General features: G+C 46.6%; 1 protein-coding gene across 1 annotated transcript in view; it reads right to left on the bottom strand.

Moving 5' to 3' along the window:
• The window catches only part of SHB (SH2 domain containing adaptor protein B), a 79,554-nt gene extending 60,114 nt beyond the window's left edge, over window positions 1-19,440 (bottom strand). Inside the window, 3 exon segments of the mRNA XM_083819163.1 lie at window positions 18,585-18,933; window positions 18,935-19,071; window positions 19,074-19,440. Coding sequence (XP_083675289.1) covers window positions 18,585-18,933; window positions 18,935-19,071; window positions 19,074-19,166 — 579 coding nt within the window. The 5' untranslated portion in view covers window positions 19,167-19,440.
• Window positions 19,441-21,841: the final 2,401 nt, after the last annotated feature.

Raw genomic sequence — 21,841 nt, 5'->3', positions numbered from 1 at the left:
CTGACACCAGAACGCTTAAGCTCAATACAAAACTATCACCCACTGCCCAGCAAACTAGTCAGCCATTTGTTTTCTGTAATTCAGAGGCCAAGGCCAGCACAGGAGACCCTGGCCTGTGGCCTGCATGCACACATCCACATCTTGAGCTAAGTGCGCTTCCAAGACAAATGGATTAACTTGTCTGACTAGCTTCTAGAATGGTCCTTCATGTTAGCGACTGACAAATGGAGGACAGGAGAGAGAAGAGAATGGAAGACATCCATCATCTACCAATAACATCTCTCTCAGAAGTCTCAACTAGCCAGGACACTCAGGAGCTAATACTGTACCTAGACGCAGCAAAATGGAAACACACTGAGGTTCTGAAAGCAGCAGGCTAGACAGGGCATTCACACACAGGGTCTGACCTGACTGGGACATAGCTAATTTGCCTCTCCCCTTTGCTAAATCCAGACACATTTCACATGGGTCCCAGCTGTCAAAACGAATCACAGCTATTAGGAAACCTCCAGATGGCTTCAGGCAGCCATTCGGATTACAAATGTCTCAATTTGCTTCATTTGCCAGTACCTAAATTGCATGTTGTTCAGTGGCAGAACTATGAACTACAAAAAAGTTTTGATGGTTCTGCTCTAGATACACAATTAACAAGCAGAAAAAGATTGGGAAGTGAAAAGCTCCCCTTATTTTGACTAGAAATCTAGTGCATTTCAGTCTCACCATTACAGCTTAGTCTACCACCATGCAACAGAAGATGGACATTCCACCTCCTGAAAGCAAACATGCAATGGCAGTCAACAAAAAAAAATATGCCAAGCTGCAGCTCCTGTTGTTTGTGTTATCTACCTCTCTTTGTCTGAAAAACAGGTGATATAAGCTTAAAGTGAGTCACCCTATTGTCAGTATATATCTGGCCATGTAACTGTCAAATTTCCAGCTTTCCTCAAACACAGCAAGTCTTCGATCCTGTGTAGCTTCTGACATGTGGGATAAAATTTCCAAGCAACTAAAAAAAAAAACAACCACCACAACCAAACAAAAAAACATCCCATCAAACCAAAAGGACACTTTAAGCATAGGTTTAAATTGTTTTCAAAAGTGGTACTGTGCTGCTTAATGTCAAACAATTTTATTACAAATAATTTTGATACAGCAAATATAGTGCAAATAGTTACCCAAATTTACAAATAGCTTTTTTTTTTTTTTTAATAGCTTTAGAGGATTCAGTAGCATTACCATTCCTACCATACATTCATATCAGGCCATCACAGAAACATGTACAAGTAAGCTTTCCAGACTTCACCTGAGAGATCTGCAAGTACAAGAACCACCTACAGTCCAGGACAGGGCCTAGCTCAGAGCTGCGATTCAGGTTATTCTAACTTCTCTTCAGAGTTTGTTTCCTAACACAATAAGATCTATTGTGGAGATCAAAGCACACCTGTTACACTGTGCCACACAACGCTGCTGCTAACATCCGTTACACTTCACCTCAAGTGCCCAAGCTATTCTGTCATTAGTCACTACTTCCCACCAATAAAGATAAGACACTTTAAGCCAGAGTTATAAGAACTTGGTTTGGGTCATGAACATGATGAGACTCTTCTGAACAACGTCTGGTGGTCATGGTTTCACACTGATGGCCAAATAAACCACCACACTGCTCTCTCACCCCCGCCTCCTGAAAGTAAGGTGGGAGGGAGAGCGGAGAAAACATGCTGGGGGAAAAAAAAAGGCTTATGGGTTGAGATAAGGATAATTTAATTAAAGGAAAAGAAAAAAAGACAAGCAAGGCCGTGAGGAAGCAACGTGAGAAAGAACAATTATTCTCTATTCCCCATCAGCAAGTGATGTTCGGCCACGTCCCGGGAAGCAGGGCCTCAATACACACAGTGGTTGTTCAGGGGGACAGACATGTTTCACAATGAGAGCCCCACCTCTCCTTCCCCTTCCCCACCTCTTATTGCTGAGTGTGACACCACACTGTATGGAATATCCCTTTGGTCGGTTTAGGTCAGCTGCCCTGGTGACATCCCCTCCCCAACTCTTGCCCACCCCCAGCCTGCTGGCTCTGGGGGGTTGGAGGGAGTCTTGGTGCTGTGCCAGCACTGCTCAGTGATAGACAGCACACTGGTGTGATACCCGTGCTGTTCTAGCTACAGGTGCAGAGCAAAGCACTGTATGGGCTGCTGCAGGGAAAGTTAACTCAATTCCAGCCAGACCCAGTACACGTCTGTTTTGCTGCTCCACCACATTCTGCCCTGCAACATGCTCACACTGACCCTACTTCAGTGGAGGGAAGGGCACCACTTCTCCCAAGGGTTTTACCTGTGGAAACAAGACATGGGATGACCAAACAGAGGGGTTATGAAGTGCTACTGGAGAGGTGAGCAAAATCACTAAGTGTTGGGACTTTGAGCCCACCAGTTTGGGTGGCCAGCCTTCATACCCATACCCTTCATACCTGACCAGCCTCACCTGGGTCCTCCATCCATACACTGTGCTCACAGCTCCATTTCAGCTCAGGCTGAGGCCTTGGTCTCATCCTGAGTGGTGTTGTAGGTCCTGCCACCTCCAGCTCTTCCCAGCTGGACATCCTGGACATACCCAGGACCTTATACAACACTTCCCTGAGTCTGCTGGTCAGCAGACAGTGGAATCTGTTACTGTCACCAGCCTGGCCCTACATGCGAGGCTACCGCCTGGCCTGTACCAGGGTTGCTAGAGTTAGAGCAAGAACTTTCTGTTCCACCTTTAAACCAATGCACACTGAAAAAAAAATTTATAAACCTAAAACCCTCAATAAAAACAGCCCCCCTTCCACCCTGCAAAACAGGTAGAAGCATTTCTGCGCACAGCTCACAGCAACCGATACTGAAACATGTGATTCATTTTGCAGGTATTCCTCTATTTCAACAGATGCTTGTTTTCAAAAAGCATCAATTTGAGCAGAACAGTTACTATCTCAGTGGCTGGGAAGTCTGAGTTTTTCTGGTGCAAAGAAGCTGCACTTGCTCTGAGCAATTGTATGTCCTCATCTTTCTGGAGACAGAGGCAGCTCCTTGTATCAGGAGGCACACTTTACTACCACACATTCTCTGCTGAAATTCAGATTTAATCTAGCAAAGCCATCTTTGCTTTTAAAATGGAAATACTGTTTGGAGTACAACAGCTTGGACTCAGAGACACTAGGGACTGGCCCCTCTGTCACTGAAAAGAAAGACCATGTATCTTAACAGTGCGAGCACAATAGAGTAAAATTGGGCTGAGTCACATGAACACATGAACCCTGTCATTACAGGGTCTGTGAAGCCTGTGTTCCAGATACCAAGCAGAAGACAGGCTTCAACATTGAAGCCACCTGGCCTGCTGTTTCAGAAACCGTACCAGGATTTGGCTTGGCATAACCCTCTCAATTACTGAATGGTGGACAGACTGTGAGGTGTATAACTGACACTCACATACTTCACTCTCCTACAGGTTTTTTCCAAACAGACGCAAACAACACCACCATACACACACACAAAAAAAAGTTCTGCTTTCAATCATTCAAATGGAGTAAACTACTTTTCCACTATTCCAATAAATGCTCTTGCATAGTAATCCATCTACATGCAGTTAATCTGATGTCATTCAGCTTTCTTTCCAAGGAAAATGAATCAGTCTTGCCTTTGGAAGAATGGCATATAGGGAAAGAAAACCACAGAAAATTTAAAGTCAAAATGCAGAAACATAGCCAGTAACATCTTAGAAAGAAATTATAAATTAGAATAGGCAAATGTCAGTCATATGAATCACCTTCCAGAGCCATTTAAGAGGTCCCTAACAGAAAGAGATGAAAAAACATAAACACGCAATATTGTTTTCTATCATGTAGATCTAGGAATACCTAATGTATGAGTACCTTCAAGCAAAAGAAACTCTGAAACATAAATAGAAGTGCACTGATATAAAATTAAATGAAACTTGTATTTGGCCTTCCTAGATCAGAGACAACAACAGGGAACACTCTCAGGAGTTCTCCCACACAGGCACTCCGGTAAAACTCAAAGGCAAAAGAAAATGAGCATGGCTCAGTTACCGGGTAAGTTGACAAATTTGTAACAATAGCACCAGCTAAGATGCCAATTAGCAAATACAAAATTGTTTTAAGAAGAAAAACACAAAGTTAAGTATAAGATGAAATTCAGTTTTACCCCTCTAGTATGTATTAACTAAGATGCAAGCATTGCTATCTTTGTTCCTCTAGAGTCTTAAAAACACCATGTAAGACCTACATATGTTGTTATGCTACACACAAAAGGAGTTTTTGCATATGCAAAAACATGAACTGCATATAAAGCCACAGGAAGAAAACAAAGAACAAGCACAAATGCATAATTTTGCAGGTATCTATCTCACTAAAATCACATTTCTAAAAGGAACAAGAAAAAACACCAGAAACGACAACAAAAATGAGAACTTGCCATACTGAAGCACAACCCTTCTTTGAACTGAAAGAAGATACAAAAAAACTATCCTGGAAACAGCAACTTCAGCACAGAACTGTCTGTTAATTGACTTGCCACTAATAGTGGCTATCCCAGTTAAGCACACATTATTCTGGAAAAATCCAAAAGGAACTATGACAAATAGCAATAATCAGAAAACAAAAGACCTCTTCTGCTAGCTGAATCTTTGGGAGAATTATTATGAAAGACCCTTTTGGGTAGAGATTCATTATTATTTTGTAATTAAATCTCCCCCCAGAAAAATGACAGGTTGCGTAGCCTTCCTTTCCCAGCTTTTGTGACTGGCAATTAAATCCACCAATATCACAGACAAGAACATGCAGCTGTCAGCAAAGATAGGGCAGGAGCTCTCACTTAAAGATGAGCACTCTGAAGTTGTGTCAGACAACACCACAGTTACTATGCTTAACACAACGTAATGAAAATTCTTCATCCTCTCTGAAAATCTAGTCACAAAAGACCAGTCACTTTGTATTACATGCCGTTTTGGTTTTTGTTTGTTTCTTCTTACAACCCTGAGAAATTTTTGACAAAGCCAAATTTCTCTCCCTGTCCCCAAGGGATCTCCAGGTCTCTCACATCACAAACACGCCCGAGGCAGATATTTCTGTAAACACAGTACTTTCATGTAATGCTTAGGCGCTACACATCAGAAAGGTCTCTGATGACGAAACCTAGATGAAGTTCAGCCTGCATACAGAAGAACTGCCAAGTTTCATCCAGATTTGTTTTCCAAACCAACGAAAACTTGCACTCCTGCCTTCTTCCATGAAGCCCCAAATTCCAGAACATGTTCAGGTAATTCTCCCTGTAGTTTCAGTAGTGCCTTCTTTCAAAATAAAGTTCAATGCATGTGCATGTTTCCCAGGTTTGTGAACTTTACATGGCTGAATTCCCACAAGAGCCAGCAGAGGGATCTCCACCATCCTGGTGGCATTAGATCAAGAATAGTAAAAGCAGGATTTTGCATATCTCACTAAGGAATTGGAAATTTAGGTCATGATACTAGCGGACTACTCCACAGATCGTACTGTGTACGGAGCCTTTCCTTCTACTCCTAAACTTGCGTGTTGGAAGGATGTCCCAGGTGTCATTCATAGCTTTGATTTCCAGAGGAGAATGTATTCTTCTCTAAAATGTAACTGAAGCTCAAATCTGGAAAAGTAGCTCCAAATTTTCTGAGAGAGGGTGGACTGGTGGTGAGGCAGAAAAAAAAATACAAAAAAAAAGGATTTAATAACATTTCAAGGGCTACTCACTCATGCGTAAGGCTTTGTTCTCACAAAAGACTGCTGTTTGCAGTTTACAAAGCTCAGGCAAATGCATTAACCTACACCTCACACTGACAGAACCCAACTGCTGACAGCCTGAGACAAACAATTCTCATCTTCTTGCCTCCCCATCTCCCTCCCTGTATGCCCTTGGCTGCCCAGGCAGTGACTGCAGTTCCCTGACACAGAATCAAGGAATGACTTGGGTTGGAAGCGACCTTAAAGATCGCCTTGTTCCAACCCCTCTGCCATGGGCAGAGATGCCACCCGCTGGATCAGTCTGCCCATATCCCACATGTGTCTAGCTCATGTGTGTCCCTCCTTCATATAGGGCAACACAGACCCAAAAGCTGCTGCTGCTGAAAGGTTAAAAAAGAGTTATACCTGCTTTCCCTTCAGTAGGGAAAGAGTCCTTCCTTGAGCCATCCACTCAGCTACTTTAAATTTGAAAATACACCTTCCAGCACCTGCCAACAGATCCAAGTTACAGAAGGATGGACAGACACAGCAGTTAATAGGCATTGTTCCTTCTGGAATACCAGGTTAAAAAAGTAAATAAACGTAGGATTTACCTCATGCACTGCTGTTAGCAGAAAGCTTTGTACAAAAGTTTTCTACACTTCAAGCATGATGCACAACTGCTCCAAAAATCACATCTTATATCTGTTTCCATGTTAATGGACTGCTTTACTGTAACACTTAAGGAAACAGTGAGACAGCCAGGAAGGCCTGGATGGCAGTCCCTTTGCTATCTATCACCAAAACCCATCATACACTGTTTCAGTTGCCAGGTTTCATATTACTTACGCTACTTGGACAGCGATGACTGGCATATGCTCAGTGATGGGATACAGTCACACTGACACAGGGCAGCAAAGGGAAGAAAAGAAACCATATTCCTTGTCAGGGGGTAGTGCTGACCACAGCTCTCCATGAATGTCTGGGAACCAGACACCAAGACCTTGCTAGGCAAGGGCACATACAAAGATGTTTAGACACAAAGTCTCTCCTCCCAGTACCGATCAGTGTCAGGGAACATGGGGAGCAAAGGAGCTTGTAAAGACGTAGAAGAGGCATTTCTTCAGTGGTACAAGTAAATACAACGGCAAGCTCGCCACCACAAGCAGATCAGATCGTAAACCAGAAGTTTACTAGACAACTTGACAGTTAAAAAGAAACAGATTCACTTTTCTTCTTTCTAGACCTTCCTACTCATTAATCAGGCTAAAAGACATTTACCTAAGTTCCCGCACGTTCTTGTGTCTGCCTTCTCATTTAAAGGTCCCTTAAATCACACAAAATTGCCTAACCTTATTTTGCCTATAGGTTTCCCCTTCCACATATGCATTACATTAGAACAGTCCCAATGCTAACACCGCTTGCAAGTGTGCCTTAAGCTGGATGTGTAAATAACCGTAATGCAGACCTCTTTCCTTATCTGAGCAGTTTAAGGGAAGAACGCAGATAATATCTGTCCTGTCACACAACAGTAAGGAAGCTGCATTTATGGTGGCCCAAATGTAGAAACAGAGTTGTGCAATGATGCTGTCTCAGTACTTCAGTGTTAACAGGCAGACTTAACTAGCTCAGCTCCTGCACACACCCACGTGAAAACTCAGGGGACAACCTACAGAAGAAAGCACAATTCTTTCCTTCTTGCTGATCAGCAAGAGTGTTCAACCCTGCTTTAGTGTCCTCACAACATCATTCTCTCCCACTGACTCACCCAGCCGTGCCCAACTGTATACACATGCACTTGATCTGAACAAAGCCCTATTCACTCCTTTATGCTTTTGCAGAAGAAGGTATGCTTGTACACTTCAGAGACCACGTCAGACTAACTCCACATTCACCGACTGCAAAGGTTCAGCTGCAGAATGGGAAAGACACTCCAGCTTGACAGAGCTGTACCTTAGATCCCGCACTGCTGTCCTTACAGGAATGCACTATATTAACATTACAAAAGTCTGTTGGCAGCACTCAGGCTCCAGGGCAGTTTTTGAACATCAGACTTAAAACAAAAATAAAGGCTTAGGTTCTGTGAGATCTCTGAAGACAATTAAAATCAGAGTCAAAGCTCACTGTCCTGCTTTGCTCAAAGCAGGGGTCATGTGAAAGCTAGACCATGTTGTTCACGGTCTTGCCCACACAGGTTCTGAAGTGCTCCATAGCTGGAAGTTCTGCAGCCTCCTTCTAAGCAATATGTATGCATATAAAATAAGTAATAATTATAGCTATATAATACATACACTATTTATTTATGTATACCTATGTACATACATATTATGCAAATATCATAACATTACATTCAATATATGTAACAGGAAAGCCTACATTTGAGGCAAAACAAACGAAGAAGATGAGTGTAATTGGTAGACTCCAGCAGCAGTTTGAGATCAGACAGGAGCTGTGTACACCGGAGGATGTTACTAAGCATGCATTTGGATTCCGTTCAGTTATTACAGTCCCCATTAAGACGGAAGACATGAAAGTGCTATATTGATGGACTGCTCTGGACGTTTGCCCTGATCCCTGCTCTGCACTCATTCAATTTAGAAGAAAGCCTCACTAAGCAATACATAGTATCCACCACGTATTTTTCAGTTCTATTTGAAGCTGGAACTTGTAAAGCAACAAATTTCGCTTTTGGCATTCTGTTTTCACTGCCTCCTTTTGTTCTCCATGCAAACTCCAATACTGCATTATTTTTAAGCAGATTTTTTTTCCTTCACCATCTGATAGCTACGTTTAGCCTTATGCAGATTGTTACTACCGTTTGAGGTTAAACTGCATACCTCTTCTTTGTCTCCTACATTTATTAGCTTTATCAGTCTGAAGACTAATTAGAATTGCTGGCTCAACATGAAAATGCAATGACAAAAGTGTAACCATAGGGACAGGTCTCAAAACTACTGTTAATATTATCCATTCCTCTGATACGCGTGGTAAGCTAATGCTTGGTCACAGAGGCAAGTTGAACTTTTACAGGGAATGCTTCAGGGCCTCCCCTGTCTGACACAAAAACATACAGAGACCGGGAGAACACAAACTGCATCTGCAGCACGCAGCTTTTTTCTTCTGTCCCCATGCACTGTCAGCTGCTGGAACCAGGTCAAAGTCATCACACCAGCAGAGGCATATAAAAGCAATGAATTTCTTCCCTCTTTCCCCCAGCTGGCTTTTCAGCGTACATCCTCACAGCAATCCCCAGATAGGAAAATTAAGAGGTGAATTTATGCAGAACCAGTACGAAGAAAACCAACTGTGAAACACATACTGCAAGCTGGTAAAGGGCAGGCCTGTGCTAGGACCTGGAAGGCTGCTGCACACGGTAATGCCCTTCCAGGGACACCCTTGCAGCCCACCTCACCTCCCAGGGACAGGGCTCCGACCCGCTGAGTCACAGCAGCACGATGCAGCTCCTCTGTCTGCACCAGGGAGGAAGAGGTGTGCCCTCCTGCTTGCTCACAGAAGCCCAGGTGTGTAGCTCCAGGGTATCACCTTGCCAAGAGAATCACAGCCAGCATCCTGCTGCGCTGTTCTGCCTGCTGTTCTGCGCACAGCTAGCCCCTTCTGAACACAGGCTGTTCCAGTCTCGCCTCCAGCTGCCATCACAAACAGCTCTTGTCCCTTTCTTCCCTCCCTTCAGCATCAGGAGCATGTGGACTCCTCCAACACACTAGATGCTCTAGCTTCAGAGTGGCAGGAGACCCTGAACAGGCTTTCCAGCCGCAAAAGAGCCACCCTGCAGTGCTATACTACATCTAGATGATCAGCACAACCTGAGTACATCAAGCCAGCAGCAGCTGCCTTTCACCACAAAGCTTCTCCATACTTTGTGCCAAAGAGCGAACAATCATTCCTTCCGCAACTTTCCCAATATCGCAATGATGGTGGCAAACTCTGTATAATTAGCTTGCTCCCTCACAGCTCAGGGCTCAATGAGTTGCATTACACTGGGTGGAAAATCACTCTCCAGTCTGGTTGGCTTTACTCAAGCGTGTTTCATGGAGCAGACATACCTCAGAGCTCAGAACTCAGTCCACAGAAAACCAAGGAAAAGCAATCTTAAGATGAACCTCACAGACTGATGAGCCAGGGTCCCTACATCACAGCTCAGGACTCAAACTCAAATTCCACCCAGATTTGACGTCTCCCTCCTCTACACTGTAGATCACGGTCTTGTTCCCCACGCCTTAGCAGCGGTTAGAATGACTTCAGCATTTAGCAGGTGTGTATACCCCCAAGAGCGCTCAAAGGTACACGTGGTGAGACCCTCTGCTGACCTAAACTGGTAAGGGTAAGTGACTTACCCAACTCCAGACAAAAGCAGTAAGTACAAGTTTCCAGCTGTGCCCGCTCACAGCGTAACATGTGCCGTCCAGATCCTCTTTATGGAATGGGATCACCCTGTTCCATTCAAATGGGGTGCATCAACCTGAAACAGGACATGCTCCAAAAGGCAACATGGCTAGTTCTCTGGGTCAGAATAATTAGGTGGCAGAATTTACTCATGAGCAAAGAGGTCTCACAACCTCAATACGTGATAAACATTTGGTTTGAGAAACCACTAACTGTAGCTCTTTGAGAGCTGGACCAGAGGGGCTGCCCAGCGCAGGAGATGTCCTGATTTCTGTGTCACGACATGTGAGACCAGTGTGCAGTGTGGCTTTGGCTACTAGTCTCTCTGGGGTAAGAGATCTAACCAACCTGAGATTTAGCAATTTACAATTTAGCAATTTAGCAATTCACGTTTTTCATATTTGTTATCTGATCGCGCTCTTTCCTTATTGCTGGCAAAACTAATCTTTTATTTCTACAATAAGTTGTTGCAAAGCTGGTGTTGCCCCACATATTTCTTTGTTTGGTATCCACAAAACCCTTGTTATATAGCAGCATGGTGACAGCAAATCCAACTCAACAGCACCCACGTCCACTCCAATATTTTCTGTCACCCTAAAAAGCCCTTTTAGCAACACCCATGCACTTCAGTGAGCCCAAACTTTAAGACTCATCCATTCACCTTTCAATATACCACGGTGACAAACAGGCCAGTTCAGTCACCCATGGGTCTGCAGAGCATGGTGTTACACACAGCACTCGGGAGCTGCAGCGCACAGCCAGAGACCTCTCCGAGCCCCCCCAGCTTCCCCTGTCTGAGCTTCATGACAAGAGTGTGGGAGGGAAAAACAAAAAGCATTTGTCTAATTTCTCGGGGACAACTTGTTTTTCCCCGCACTGAACACAATGAGCGCCTTGGTCACTTTCCACCTTTCTACCACGACCTAGGAGCGTTTGGCAGCTCACAGTTTCTCTCATGTTGTAGCTTCTGACTCTCAACCATCTTGAAGTCATTTATCTCTTCCTCCCATTAGGAAAATTTATTCCAGGATTTAGTGAATCACTCAGCTCACCTTCTTCACTGCTGCTGCAGTCTCAGTAACCATGCGTTGCTTTTGCCAGAGATGCATGTCTGTCAGCCACATCAGAGCTTCTCAAATGAATTTCAAGGTTTATATCGACTGCAGAGGGTCTTCATTCTCCAGTATCTACTACAGATCAATGGCTGGGCAATCATGCCAAGCACTGTGGCTGACCAGCTTATTTCTTTAATGCAGACATGTCAGGGGATGGGAGATGAGAGAGGAACACTGGAGACTGAGGCAAAGGAACATCTCTCTAATCTGAAATAGTGATAAGTTAGTCACAGATCACAGTGGCCACAGCAAGTTGGACCAATGCTTGCTCCTTGAATTGCGGGACACATCATCCCAGTCAGTTTAACGCTAACCAAGCATTTACTCCTTTCTACACTGTCCTGGTTTTGGCTAGGACAGAGTTAAATTTCTTCCTGGTAGCTGCTGTGGTGCAACATTTTGGATGAGAATAACACTGATAACACGCTGATGTTTCAGTTGTTGCAGAGCAGTGCTCGCACAGAGCCCAGGACTTTTCAGCTCCTGTTGCTGTCCTGCCAGTGATGAGGCTGGGGGTGCACCAGGAGCTGGAAGGGGACAGACCCAGGACAGCTGGCCCAGGCTGGCCAGAGGGATGTCCCATGCCACGTGGTGTCATGCCGAACAATTAATACAGGGTGGTTGGCTGGGGCAGGGGGGTCCCTGCTCAGGGATGAGCTGGGCATCAATCAGCAGGTGGTGAGCAATTGCATTGTGCATCACTTGCTTTGTATACATTATTATTATTACAATTACCATTATTACTATTTTTATTTCTTCTCTGTCCTATTAAACTGTCTTTATCTCAACCCACAATCTTTCGCCTTTTTCCTCCCCAATTCTCTCCCTTGTCCCGTTGTGGAGGGGAGGGTGAGAGAACAGCTGCATGGTACTGAGCTGCTGGCCAGGCTCAACCACAACATATACACACCACAGGCAGAGTTACACAGAAGACGGGACAAAAATCTGTTTGCTGGAACAATACTGGTTGAAACTAAAAAAGAAAGGTATCTGAGAGGGTAAAACTTTCTTTAAAGACAGAGACCACTCAAAAAGAAAAAAGAGAGACACCACTCTCAGACCACCTGAAGAGAATCCATTGCAATGCAACACCTCCCTGACAAACTTCCTCCAAGTCCCAGTTACTGAGCTACAATCTCACTATCTCTGCAAGGTTCAGATAGGGAACTACCCACTGCGTATGTAGCACAGCTCCGGGCCGTTCCTATCTCACTCAGCACATGCCGATCTTTAAAACTACATTTGGCACACTGCTGTGACTCTTCTCTGAAGATTAGACTACACTGTTTTTTAAACCACGCAAAATTAAAATAGATCTTGAAACATTTCAGAAGAGCAGGGATCTGAATTCCAGGAGGGTGGTAATCTTTCACACATGCTCCTCCTGCAGTTCCTCAGCAGCCTTTAGTCTGCAGTCCTAAATAACTGCTGTAGGTGGCTGAAGTCCATCAGTGGTCACTACCACTCCCACATATGAAGCCTATGAAATACTTTAACACTTTGGGCATTGCAGTCACTGGTAATCCCTCCAGTGGAAAACATCCCAAGTACTTGCAGGCCACAGCAGCTATGAGTAGTGGAGGTTTTTTGTTTGTCTAGTTTTTGTGGTTTTGTTTTTCTTTTTTTTTTTTTTTTTTCCTCTCTCCAGCTAGAACTGAAAACTGTGGTGAAGAAGTCAAAATGACTGGCCTGGTAGACAAGGGAAGAACAGTGGATGTTGCCTGCCTGGACTTCAGTAAGACCTTTGACACTGTCTCCCATAAGATTCTCAAGAAGAAGCTGATGAAGTATGGACTTGATGGGCAGTGAGGTGGATTGAAAACTGGATAAATGTCAGGCCCAGAGGATAGTGATCAGTAGCACAAAGGCTGGTTGGAGTTCACTCACTAGCAAAGTACCTGACGAGTCAATACTGGGTCCAGTCCTGTTTAATGTCTTCATTAATGATGTGGATGATGGGGCAGAGTACCCTCAGCAAGTTTGCAGAGGAAACAAAACTGGGAGGAACGCCTGCCTGAACACCAACCAGCAAGGTGCCCTTGCCACAAAGAATGCTATCAGTATCCTGGGATGCAGGAGGTAAAGTGTTGCCAGCAGGTCGAGGGACGTGATCCTTGCCCTCCACTCAGCACTGGTGAGGCTGCACCTGGAGCTCTGTGTCCAGTTCTGGGCACCCCAGTACAAGAGGGACAAGGGTACACTGGAGAGAGTGCAGTGAAGGGCCACCAAGATGAAGGGACAGGAGCACCTCTCCAATGCGGAAAGGCTGAGAGAGCTGGGACTGTTCAGCCCGGAGAAGAGAAGGATCAGGTAGTTTCTCATCAGTGTATATATAAATACCTGAAGGGAGGGTGCGAAGAGGACAGAGCCCAGGGCAGGGGCAGAGGCAGTGTTGCTGGACCAGGTATACTCCAGAGGTCCCTTCCAAACTAATCCATCCTGTGATCCTGTCTCCTGTGTCAAAGGCTAAGCTCCCTGGTTCGAACTTCACGTCTTTTGGTATCTGTTTCAAAATGTGACTTTGAACATAGATGGAGAGAGAAAAATTAATGCACAGACTAGTTCTGCAGTAACTACCTCTCAGGCCATAAACTACTCAGAATACAGGCCTAAGATAGAGAAGATCACACATGCTAATTCCTGATGTCCAAGAGTAGGACAGGGACACAACATCAAGATTAAAGTGTCAATGACAAGAGATGTAATTAAAGAGCTCACAGCTGGACAATGCAAGGAAAGACAAACACAAGCATTATTAGAAAACAACTGTGTCTATTCTGAGCTTTTGCCTAGAACTGCCAACCTCACATTTAATATTCTGTATCCCACTCAGTCCAAAGTGAATGAGAATTTTGTACCACACCATGAGCACAGAAACTGAGCACAAAACAGCTCAGAGTCTCTGTCACTAGCAGCAGTGCCGATGTGTTGGATGGGGGATGACATCCCAGCACAGACAGATACCAGTCTTGCATGCTCTCCTGTGAAGGAAAACAGGGCACACATAAAAGATTGCTGCAGGCACGTATTCCTGCTTGCTGGGGGTCAGGAGGGGCCATGGTTTGTACACATTACACAGAGGTTGCAGAGAAGGGGATGGAAACTGAACAAAGGTCCACTATCCTGCCCAGCTCCCTTACAGGCATTCGTACCGCAGTAACAGCCTTTTTCAGAGCGAGGCCATGCGGAACGTGTTCAGCTGCAGTCTCCCAGTAAATGATTCAATACCTACATCTGCGTTCAGAAGGGGCAAGTCAGTCTTTTACTTGAAGCCAGTAACTGAGGCACTGTCAGTGCTCTGGATCCATTTACTGCAAAGGTATACACAACACACTCTCTCAGAAGACAACCACTCACTCCTTCCATCTGCACGTGTCCAACTGCTTCAAAATCCCTTCTGGTAGCCTTTTTCTGCTCCAGTTTTCTTTGTCCAAAAGTCTGAAAGTCTGGATGGTTTCCAGGGCTGAGATGGTTTGCAGCTGTTGCAGTACGCTGCAGAAGCCAGGCATGCTTGTAACCAAACAACCCACCACATCACTTGGAAGAGCCCTGAAGTCACAAGGACTCCACAGGTTTGGGTAACAACTGAGTACCTTACCTTTCCTAAGATGGATAGTCCCTTGATCATCAGACTGATGTATGTAGAATACATTTCTATCTGTCCGAGATGCATGGAAAAAAAATACAGCTTGCTGCCTTTATTCATGGTCATATCCATACCTTTCACGCAGGATCACAAGACCAGGGGCCACCAGTATTATTTTCCAGACCTCTGGCTCAAAGACAGAACCATATGTCAATAGGAACCACATGCAGAAAGCAAGATTGTTTCAGAGTACAGCCTGTTGTAAAGAGCAGCAGCCTGACACCCTGCTGCAACGGATTATACATGGGAATATGACACAGACTTCCATCTGTAATTTAGGATCTCTAGAAAATATATACTTGGGTATAGATAATTCTAACAGTGCTAAGGTATCTTGTGTTTCTCAGTGCATCTCAAAATACCAGCTACAAGATTCTGCTAAATACGTGTGACTTGCTCCCACCTGCAAGATCAAATGCAGACCTTCCAGATAAGAAAATAAGATAAACATCTTCTCAATGTTTACTAAAAATTTTGATAATATACAGATATTAAGATTGTTCTATGGAGCATAAGCACTTTTATCCTAGAGCTGAAAAGCTCAAACTGCATGTTCATAGCCAAGTGCAACACAACAAAGGTAGTTGTTTCATGCATAATAGAGGGACAGTTTCCAAGGCACATGGCCTTAGCCCTCACACTTAGCTAGCATCCAGATCTCAGTACCATGAACTTCTGAGGTTCTTCAGCTCCAAAGCCAAGTGGAGAAGCATTCGAGTGAGAAATTACACAAAGTACACTTTTACACAGACACTTTCTCCTCAAGTATTACTACCTTCACAGATTTACACACAACACCAAAAAAAAAAAAAAGGAAAATGAAGAGTCACTCAGGAGGATCCCGGTTCACCAAGAGGTTTGTCCACTGAGTTGATAGTAAGCCGCATCCTGCATTTGTTCTTACACAAAGAGAGCAGCCGCCGAGTTTACACATACGGCCACATGTCATTCTGGCTCACCAACACTCATTTGCCTGCTGCAGGAGAGGTGGGCAGTTAATTTCTTCCAGGTTAGCATTAACGGTGGAAGCCACTAATTTATTTATCATCCATACTAGGGGAACTGAACTCCTTCAGCCACAAATTGTTACCTAGCCTGATCTCCCTTGCTTTCAGATAAGCACCACTGCTAAAGACCCCAAACCTGCCTGATAATACTACCTAAATAAAAAAATAAAAATAAAAATCCACAAACCAAGTTGAATTCAAATACACCTTGCAGTGGTGACACCCTTGGGCACCTCCTTTGAAGGCCATTCACTTCACCATGACAGGTGCATGGCCTCCTACCAATTTGGGTTTCTCTGCTTCAGCCTTGGTCAGTCAGTATTCTCACCTCTACCATCAAGCCTCCTGAACTCCAGATGCATTGCATCTCTGCAGTTACTTTCACAGCCTCTGCACAGAATCTTGCAAAATACAGTCATGTGCCATTAATTTAATTTGTATCTCCTCTACTACCTGAATCAGTTGGTCTATCATTTTTTTCCCTGGGAATTTAGACTAACCAGTCTGCAGTTTTTTATACTGTGCCATTTGTCCTTTATATGTAACCACACCAAACAAGCACCTTAAAAAGTCTCCTATCCATTCCAGTACCTCTTGCAAGTTTAACACATAATGACCAGGCACAAAGCTTCAAAAAATTCTCACTGAATTTGTTGAAAAACATACTTCTCTGTAAAGGAAAACAGCACTTTATCCTTGCATGTTCAAAAAAGAAAAAGAGACCAGAGAAGTTAGAACAGACCACAAGACTTTACCAAACACTCCTGGATTGTTAAACATTAACACCTTTCTGAGATGATGGACCTATTCTGCAATTATATTTTCTTTCATTTGTAATATACTTTCCAGTTTAAGCTATGCTAGTCATGGACTTTTTTCCCCTCTCAATGTTTTCAACATTTCTATCAACTTTTCTGAATGTCTGACCTCTAGATGTTTTTTGTCTTTTTTTCCCCCCATTTGTCACCTTCTTTACCGTCCCCCTTCTGTAGGAAGGTTATTTCCACCTGCTTTATTTGCCACTGAACGCGCCACACTCTTCACTGAATTCCTCATTTTTTCTTCTCTCAGCAAGTGACAGAGTTGTTCTGTCAGGGTTCACTTTGCCGAAACAAAAGCATTTGTCTGCCTGCCCGTTAGGGCACTGCTTTCCAGGTTCACTTGTCAGTCCTTGCATATCAGGGCTGCGAAATGATAGCGATCTCATTTCCATTGCTGGGAGGAAACAAACAGTACAGAAGGCAAGGTGCGTAGCTCCTCATAACCAGCCTCTGAGGGGGGAGGGCAGGGACAGGCACACCTGCCTTTTCAGACCAGTAAAGATTTCCTGCTCATCTCTCTCAAAGCCAGGAAGCATGAGGCTATGGCATGAGCATTCTGTACCTTTTGGGGAATCATCCTATCTTGCAAAGGTGCAGGCTGCTCACTCAAAACCAGTTTTAGAACACACAGAAAGGCGTGGAGCAGCACACACTTATAACCACACAAGGTAGCAGGTTGGGTAAAGATGTCACTTCTGTTTTGAAAATTGCTTCACTAGGTTCTAAAACAGAAAGATTAAAAATAAAAAAATAAAAAAATAACTGCCCTTTTTTATATAAAAAGAACAGCAGCTGCACTTGGAAGTGTTTTGCCCCAAGCAGTTATTTTCCCTAAAGTACGAAGTTGTTGAAAGTATTTGCCTAAGAGTGGATACATAACCCTCAGCACAGGTGACTGACAGAAGACTGAATATACTGAAACCGTAACCTTAATGATGATTCACTTCCGCGAAACAAGTCGCTTCCAGTCAGGAGCTAGGTGTAAAAAGACAGACTAGGTAATAGGAGTTTTAATCTTGTATCATCACCATGACAAGCTGATTTATTTGGAATTCCACCTGGACAAGATATAATTTATCGGGTTGTCATGGAGATGTGCTACCACTCAATCCAGTCACCTTACAAACTCAAACATGTACACGCAGATCATCTGAATTGATAACATTCAGCACATACTTAGAATTCCTGTGACACGGTTATTACTCTGCAGTTTCACAAGCTAGTTTACAACAGGGATAAAATTTAATTTCCTATACATATATATATAAAATTAAACTGTGCTTACAGGAGGAGCAGAGGTGGGGGAACGGAACGTGTGCTGTGTTTACAAAATAATTAATGCAACTTCCCTCTGCAAAGTTTCTCCCCGGTAACCAGAGTTCAAGATCCCAGCACTTGAAAGTGCCGTTCCTACGGTATTTGTGGCGAACCACCACTAGAAGATAGGGGAACATCTGGCTACAGGAGCCAGCGGCTGGGCAGCTTGCTGCGGGTGCCTGCCAGCTGCGAACACGCAGCGCGAGGCAGGCATTAGGCTCCTGTGACACGGGAATTGGCGCTGCCTCACCTTCAGCTCTGAACCGGGAGGTAACGAAGCCAACGTGTGAGAAACAGCCACCTCCAGGAGAAGCAAATCGGTAATATCTCAACGTGAATTGTTGCTGTAAGCTCATGGCTAGCCCCGGACAGGAGAAGTGCGGTTGGTGAGTGCCCAGAGCAAGCCTACTCTAGGGGTTATACCCAAAGCCTGTCAGAACCAAAGCACCGAGCCCTGCAGAGGGATGTTACCACGTCAAGAACACCCTCCTGAGAGGGAGAGGGGCGCGGAGCCCTGCGGAGCGCGGCACCCACCTTCTCCTTCCCCGCAGCGGCCGCGGGCGGCTCGGGGCCCGTCTTCTTGCCCTCGCCGATGTCCACCCTGATGAGGCGGTGCCGGGGGGAGATGTACCTGACGTCGGGCGGCGTGCCGGGTCGCCGCTCGCTCTGGCTGCGGAAGAGGTGCGGGGAGCCGGGCGCGGCGGGGCTGGCGGCGCCGCAGGACGAGGAGGAGAACAGGCGCGGGGCCGGCTCGCCGGGCTCCTCGGGCCGGCAAAGGGCGCGCAGCTTGCGCAGGGACGAGCCGGGCCCGCTGTACGGGTCCTCGAAGTCGCGCTCCTTCTGCGCGCGGTAGGCGCGGAGCAGGTCGCTGGTGTCGTCGCGCAGGTGGCGGTGCGGGAAGCCGGGCGAGGCGTGCGGGTGCTGCTGCGGGTGCTGCTGGTGGTGGTGGTGCTGGTGGTGGTGCTGGCGGTGGTGGTGGAGGTGCGGCGGCCCGTCGGGGCGGGGCGCGCCGCCCGCACCGTTGCGCTTCTCCCGGTAGTCGGGCCGCGGGGGCTGCGGGGGGCTCTTGGTCTTGTTGTTGCCCAGGCTGAAGTACTTGTTCAGCCATTTGGCCATCGTCTCCTCCGGGCGAGGGCCCTCAGCGGCGGCCGCTGCCCCCGCCGCCCTGCGCGACAGCTCCGCTCGCCGCCCGCATGGAGGAGCCGGGTGGCGGGGCGGCACGGAACCGGCCGCCCCGCCCCGCTCCACTCCACTCCGCGCACACGGGTCCCCCCCCCGGCGGGCTGCGGGCCCCCGGCTTTCCCCCGGCCGCAGCCCGGCTGTCGCGAGCGCCGCCGCCGCTGCGCCTGCACCGCGGCCCGGGCTGACCTCAGCGCGCCGCCGGGCGGGGACGCGGCTGCGCGGGGCCGCCCACCGGGACGGGACGGGACGGGAGGGGCGGGGACGGGCGGGGCGGGGCGCGGGACCGCTGGCAACTGGGGGCGGGGACGGGGGGGGAGTCCGTAGGGAGGTGCACAGTGGCTGGGGGGAGCGCATGGAGTACGCCGTGGAGTGCAGCTCCTGGTTCCGCACAGAACCACCCCAAAATCAGCCCACGTGTCTGAGAGCGGTGTACAAACGCTGCTTGAGCTTCCCCAAGTTCACTGCCGTGACCACTGCCCTGGGGAGCCTGTCCCAGTGCCCGACCACCCTCTGGGTGCAGAACCTTTCCCTAACCCCCAGCCTGACCCTCCGCTGTCCCAGCTCCATGCCATGCCTCAGGTCCTGTCGCTGTCCCCAGAGAGCAGAGCTCAGCGCCTGCCCCTCCGCTCCCCTTGTGAGGGGGCTGCAGGCTGCCATGAGGCCTCCCCTCAGCCTGCTCTGCTCTGGGCTGAACAAACCCAGTCACCTCAGCCACTCCTCACATCTTGCCCTGTAAACCCTTCACCATCTTTGCAGCCCTCCTTTGGACACTCTCTAATGGCTTTGTGCCCTTCTAATACTGTGGCACCCAAAACCACACACAGTATTTGCAGTGAGGCCACACCAGCACAGGGCAGAGCAGGAAAATCCCTTCCCTCAACCAGCCAGCCAGCCACATCATGCTTAATGTGCCGCAGGTTACGCTGGGCCCTGGTGGCCATCACCACCACCAGCAGTGTCTCCCTGGGCGTCTTTGCCCCAGGTGCCACAAGGAGGCAGCAGGCATGAGCCCCCTTCTTCTCCCAGCTGCTCTGAGCCAGGAGGGCTGCAGGCAGGGTCATGCACTCCCATCCTCTCTTCACCATCTCTGGCCTCTCCAGTCCCACTGCCCGGGTGTGCTCCTTCCCTTCAGCGGGATGGGGTCTCGGGCCGCGCCCCCAGCAAAGGGCACCAAGCCCTGCTGGTGGCTAGGGCTGGTGCTGCTAAGCAAACAGGATGTAGTCTTGTCAGTAGATGCCTTTCCCAAGTGTGTTCATAGAAAAGGGCTACAGTAAGTCGGAGATGATACCTGTGTGAATCACCCTGCTGAGCAGGTTTATTGCCAGGAGGGCTTGTCACCTTCTGGTCCACCATGGTTGTGACCAGTTAATATTGCTGTTTTTAACTTGCTCCATTTGCCCAAACTGTAGCAGCTTCTCCCAAGATTTTTTCTGCCTAGCTGTGTTACTCTCACCTGCATCTTTAGTACCCATCTCTGTAATGGTTTGGTCTGGCCTTGGCAAAAGCTGAAGGCACTGAATGGATATGTAAATGGGGATAGGACTCTTCCTTAGGCTGATCTCACTAGGCCCATCTGTGGCCTCTGCAACAAGAAAGAAATTAATCAGACCAAAGAACTACCGAGGTGAGAACTTTGCTGGTGGTTCTTCAGTTGTGGGTACTAATCTGGGACAGGAGGGTCTCGTTGTTCTTCTATTCTGTGTACACTGCACGGGTGGGATTCAGCTTCAAAAATAGTCAAGTCCTCACCAGTTGCATGTTTGGGAGGCTTCCGTCAGCCAGAATTGAGACCCATTGACACAAGCACTAAGAAGCTGGTTAATCTTTTCCTCCCTTTAGGATCACCCTTTTCATCCCTTCGGTTCAAACCATTCAAAACTATGACAGGGTTTTTCAGACCCATACTCTCACATAAAAGACCATCTCCCTGTTGCTTTCTCGAGTCCATGAATGCAGAGAGATGAACAAGCTGGGGATCTGCAGCTCAGGATCTCTGTTCTTTTGATACAGGACGAAACTCTGCAAAAAAACATCCAGCCTGATTAGGAGCCATGGACAAGTGCTTACTTCAGGTAGCGGTCCTAACTTGCTTTCTGCACAGAAGGGTGGCCTGAAACTGGAGTTGAAACGTATGCCTCTTTTACAGATGGGAAAGGCAATGTTATACAGCGTTCAGAGACTGCAGCAAAGATGTAAGGAGCAAGTCATGTTTTGCACTATTGCTTGTAATCATTTGGGCCCTCTTCTTATCTTGTATTTTATATTCCGAATGAGGGAGAGGAGAGGAAGCCCTTATCAACACATCATTACAAGTTGACTGTGCAGTGCCCTGCTTGCATTTTTGCATTGTTAAAGTCCAACATCAGAGCCATGCCTGTAATACACCTGACACGCCCACCTCCAGTCATGGTTTCTGAAGGCAGAACAAAGTCTGTTGTCTTCACGAGTTAATTAAAGACGGATTGGATTTTCCCATTAAGTTTTTCCCTGGTCTTGTGGGCCATTTTAGCCCTGCTCTTGGAACATTCACACACTACAGAAAGCCTCATTCTCTTTTGAATGCAAAGAAATTTCTTGCTTTTGGTCATCACATTGAGCAGCTTGCTCAA

The sequence above is a fragment of the Anser anser genome (assembly GCF_964211835.1).
Source record: "Anser anser genome assembly, chromosome: Z".
NCBI lineage: Eukaryota > Metazoa > Chordata > Aves > Anseriformes > Anatidae > Anser > Anser anser.
This window is presented reverse-complemented; position numbering and strand designations above follow the sequence as displayed.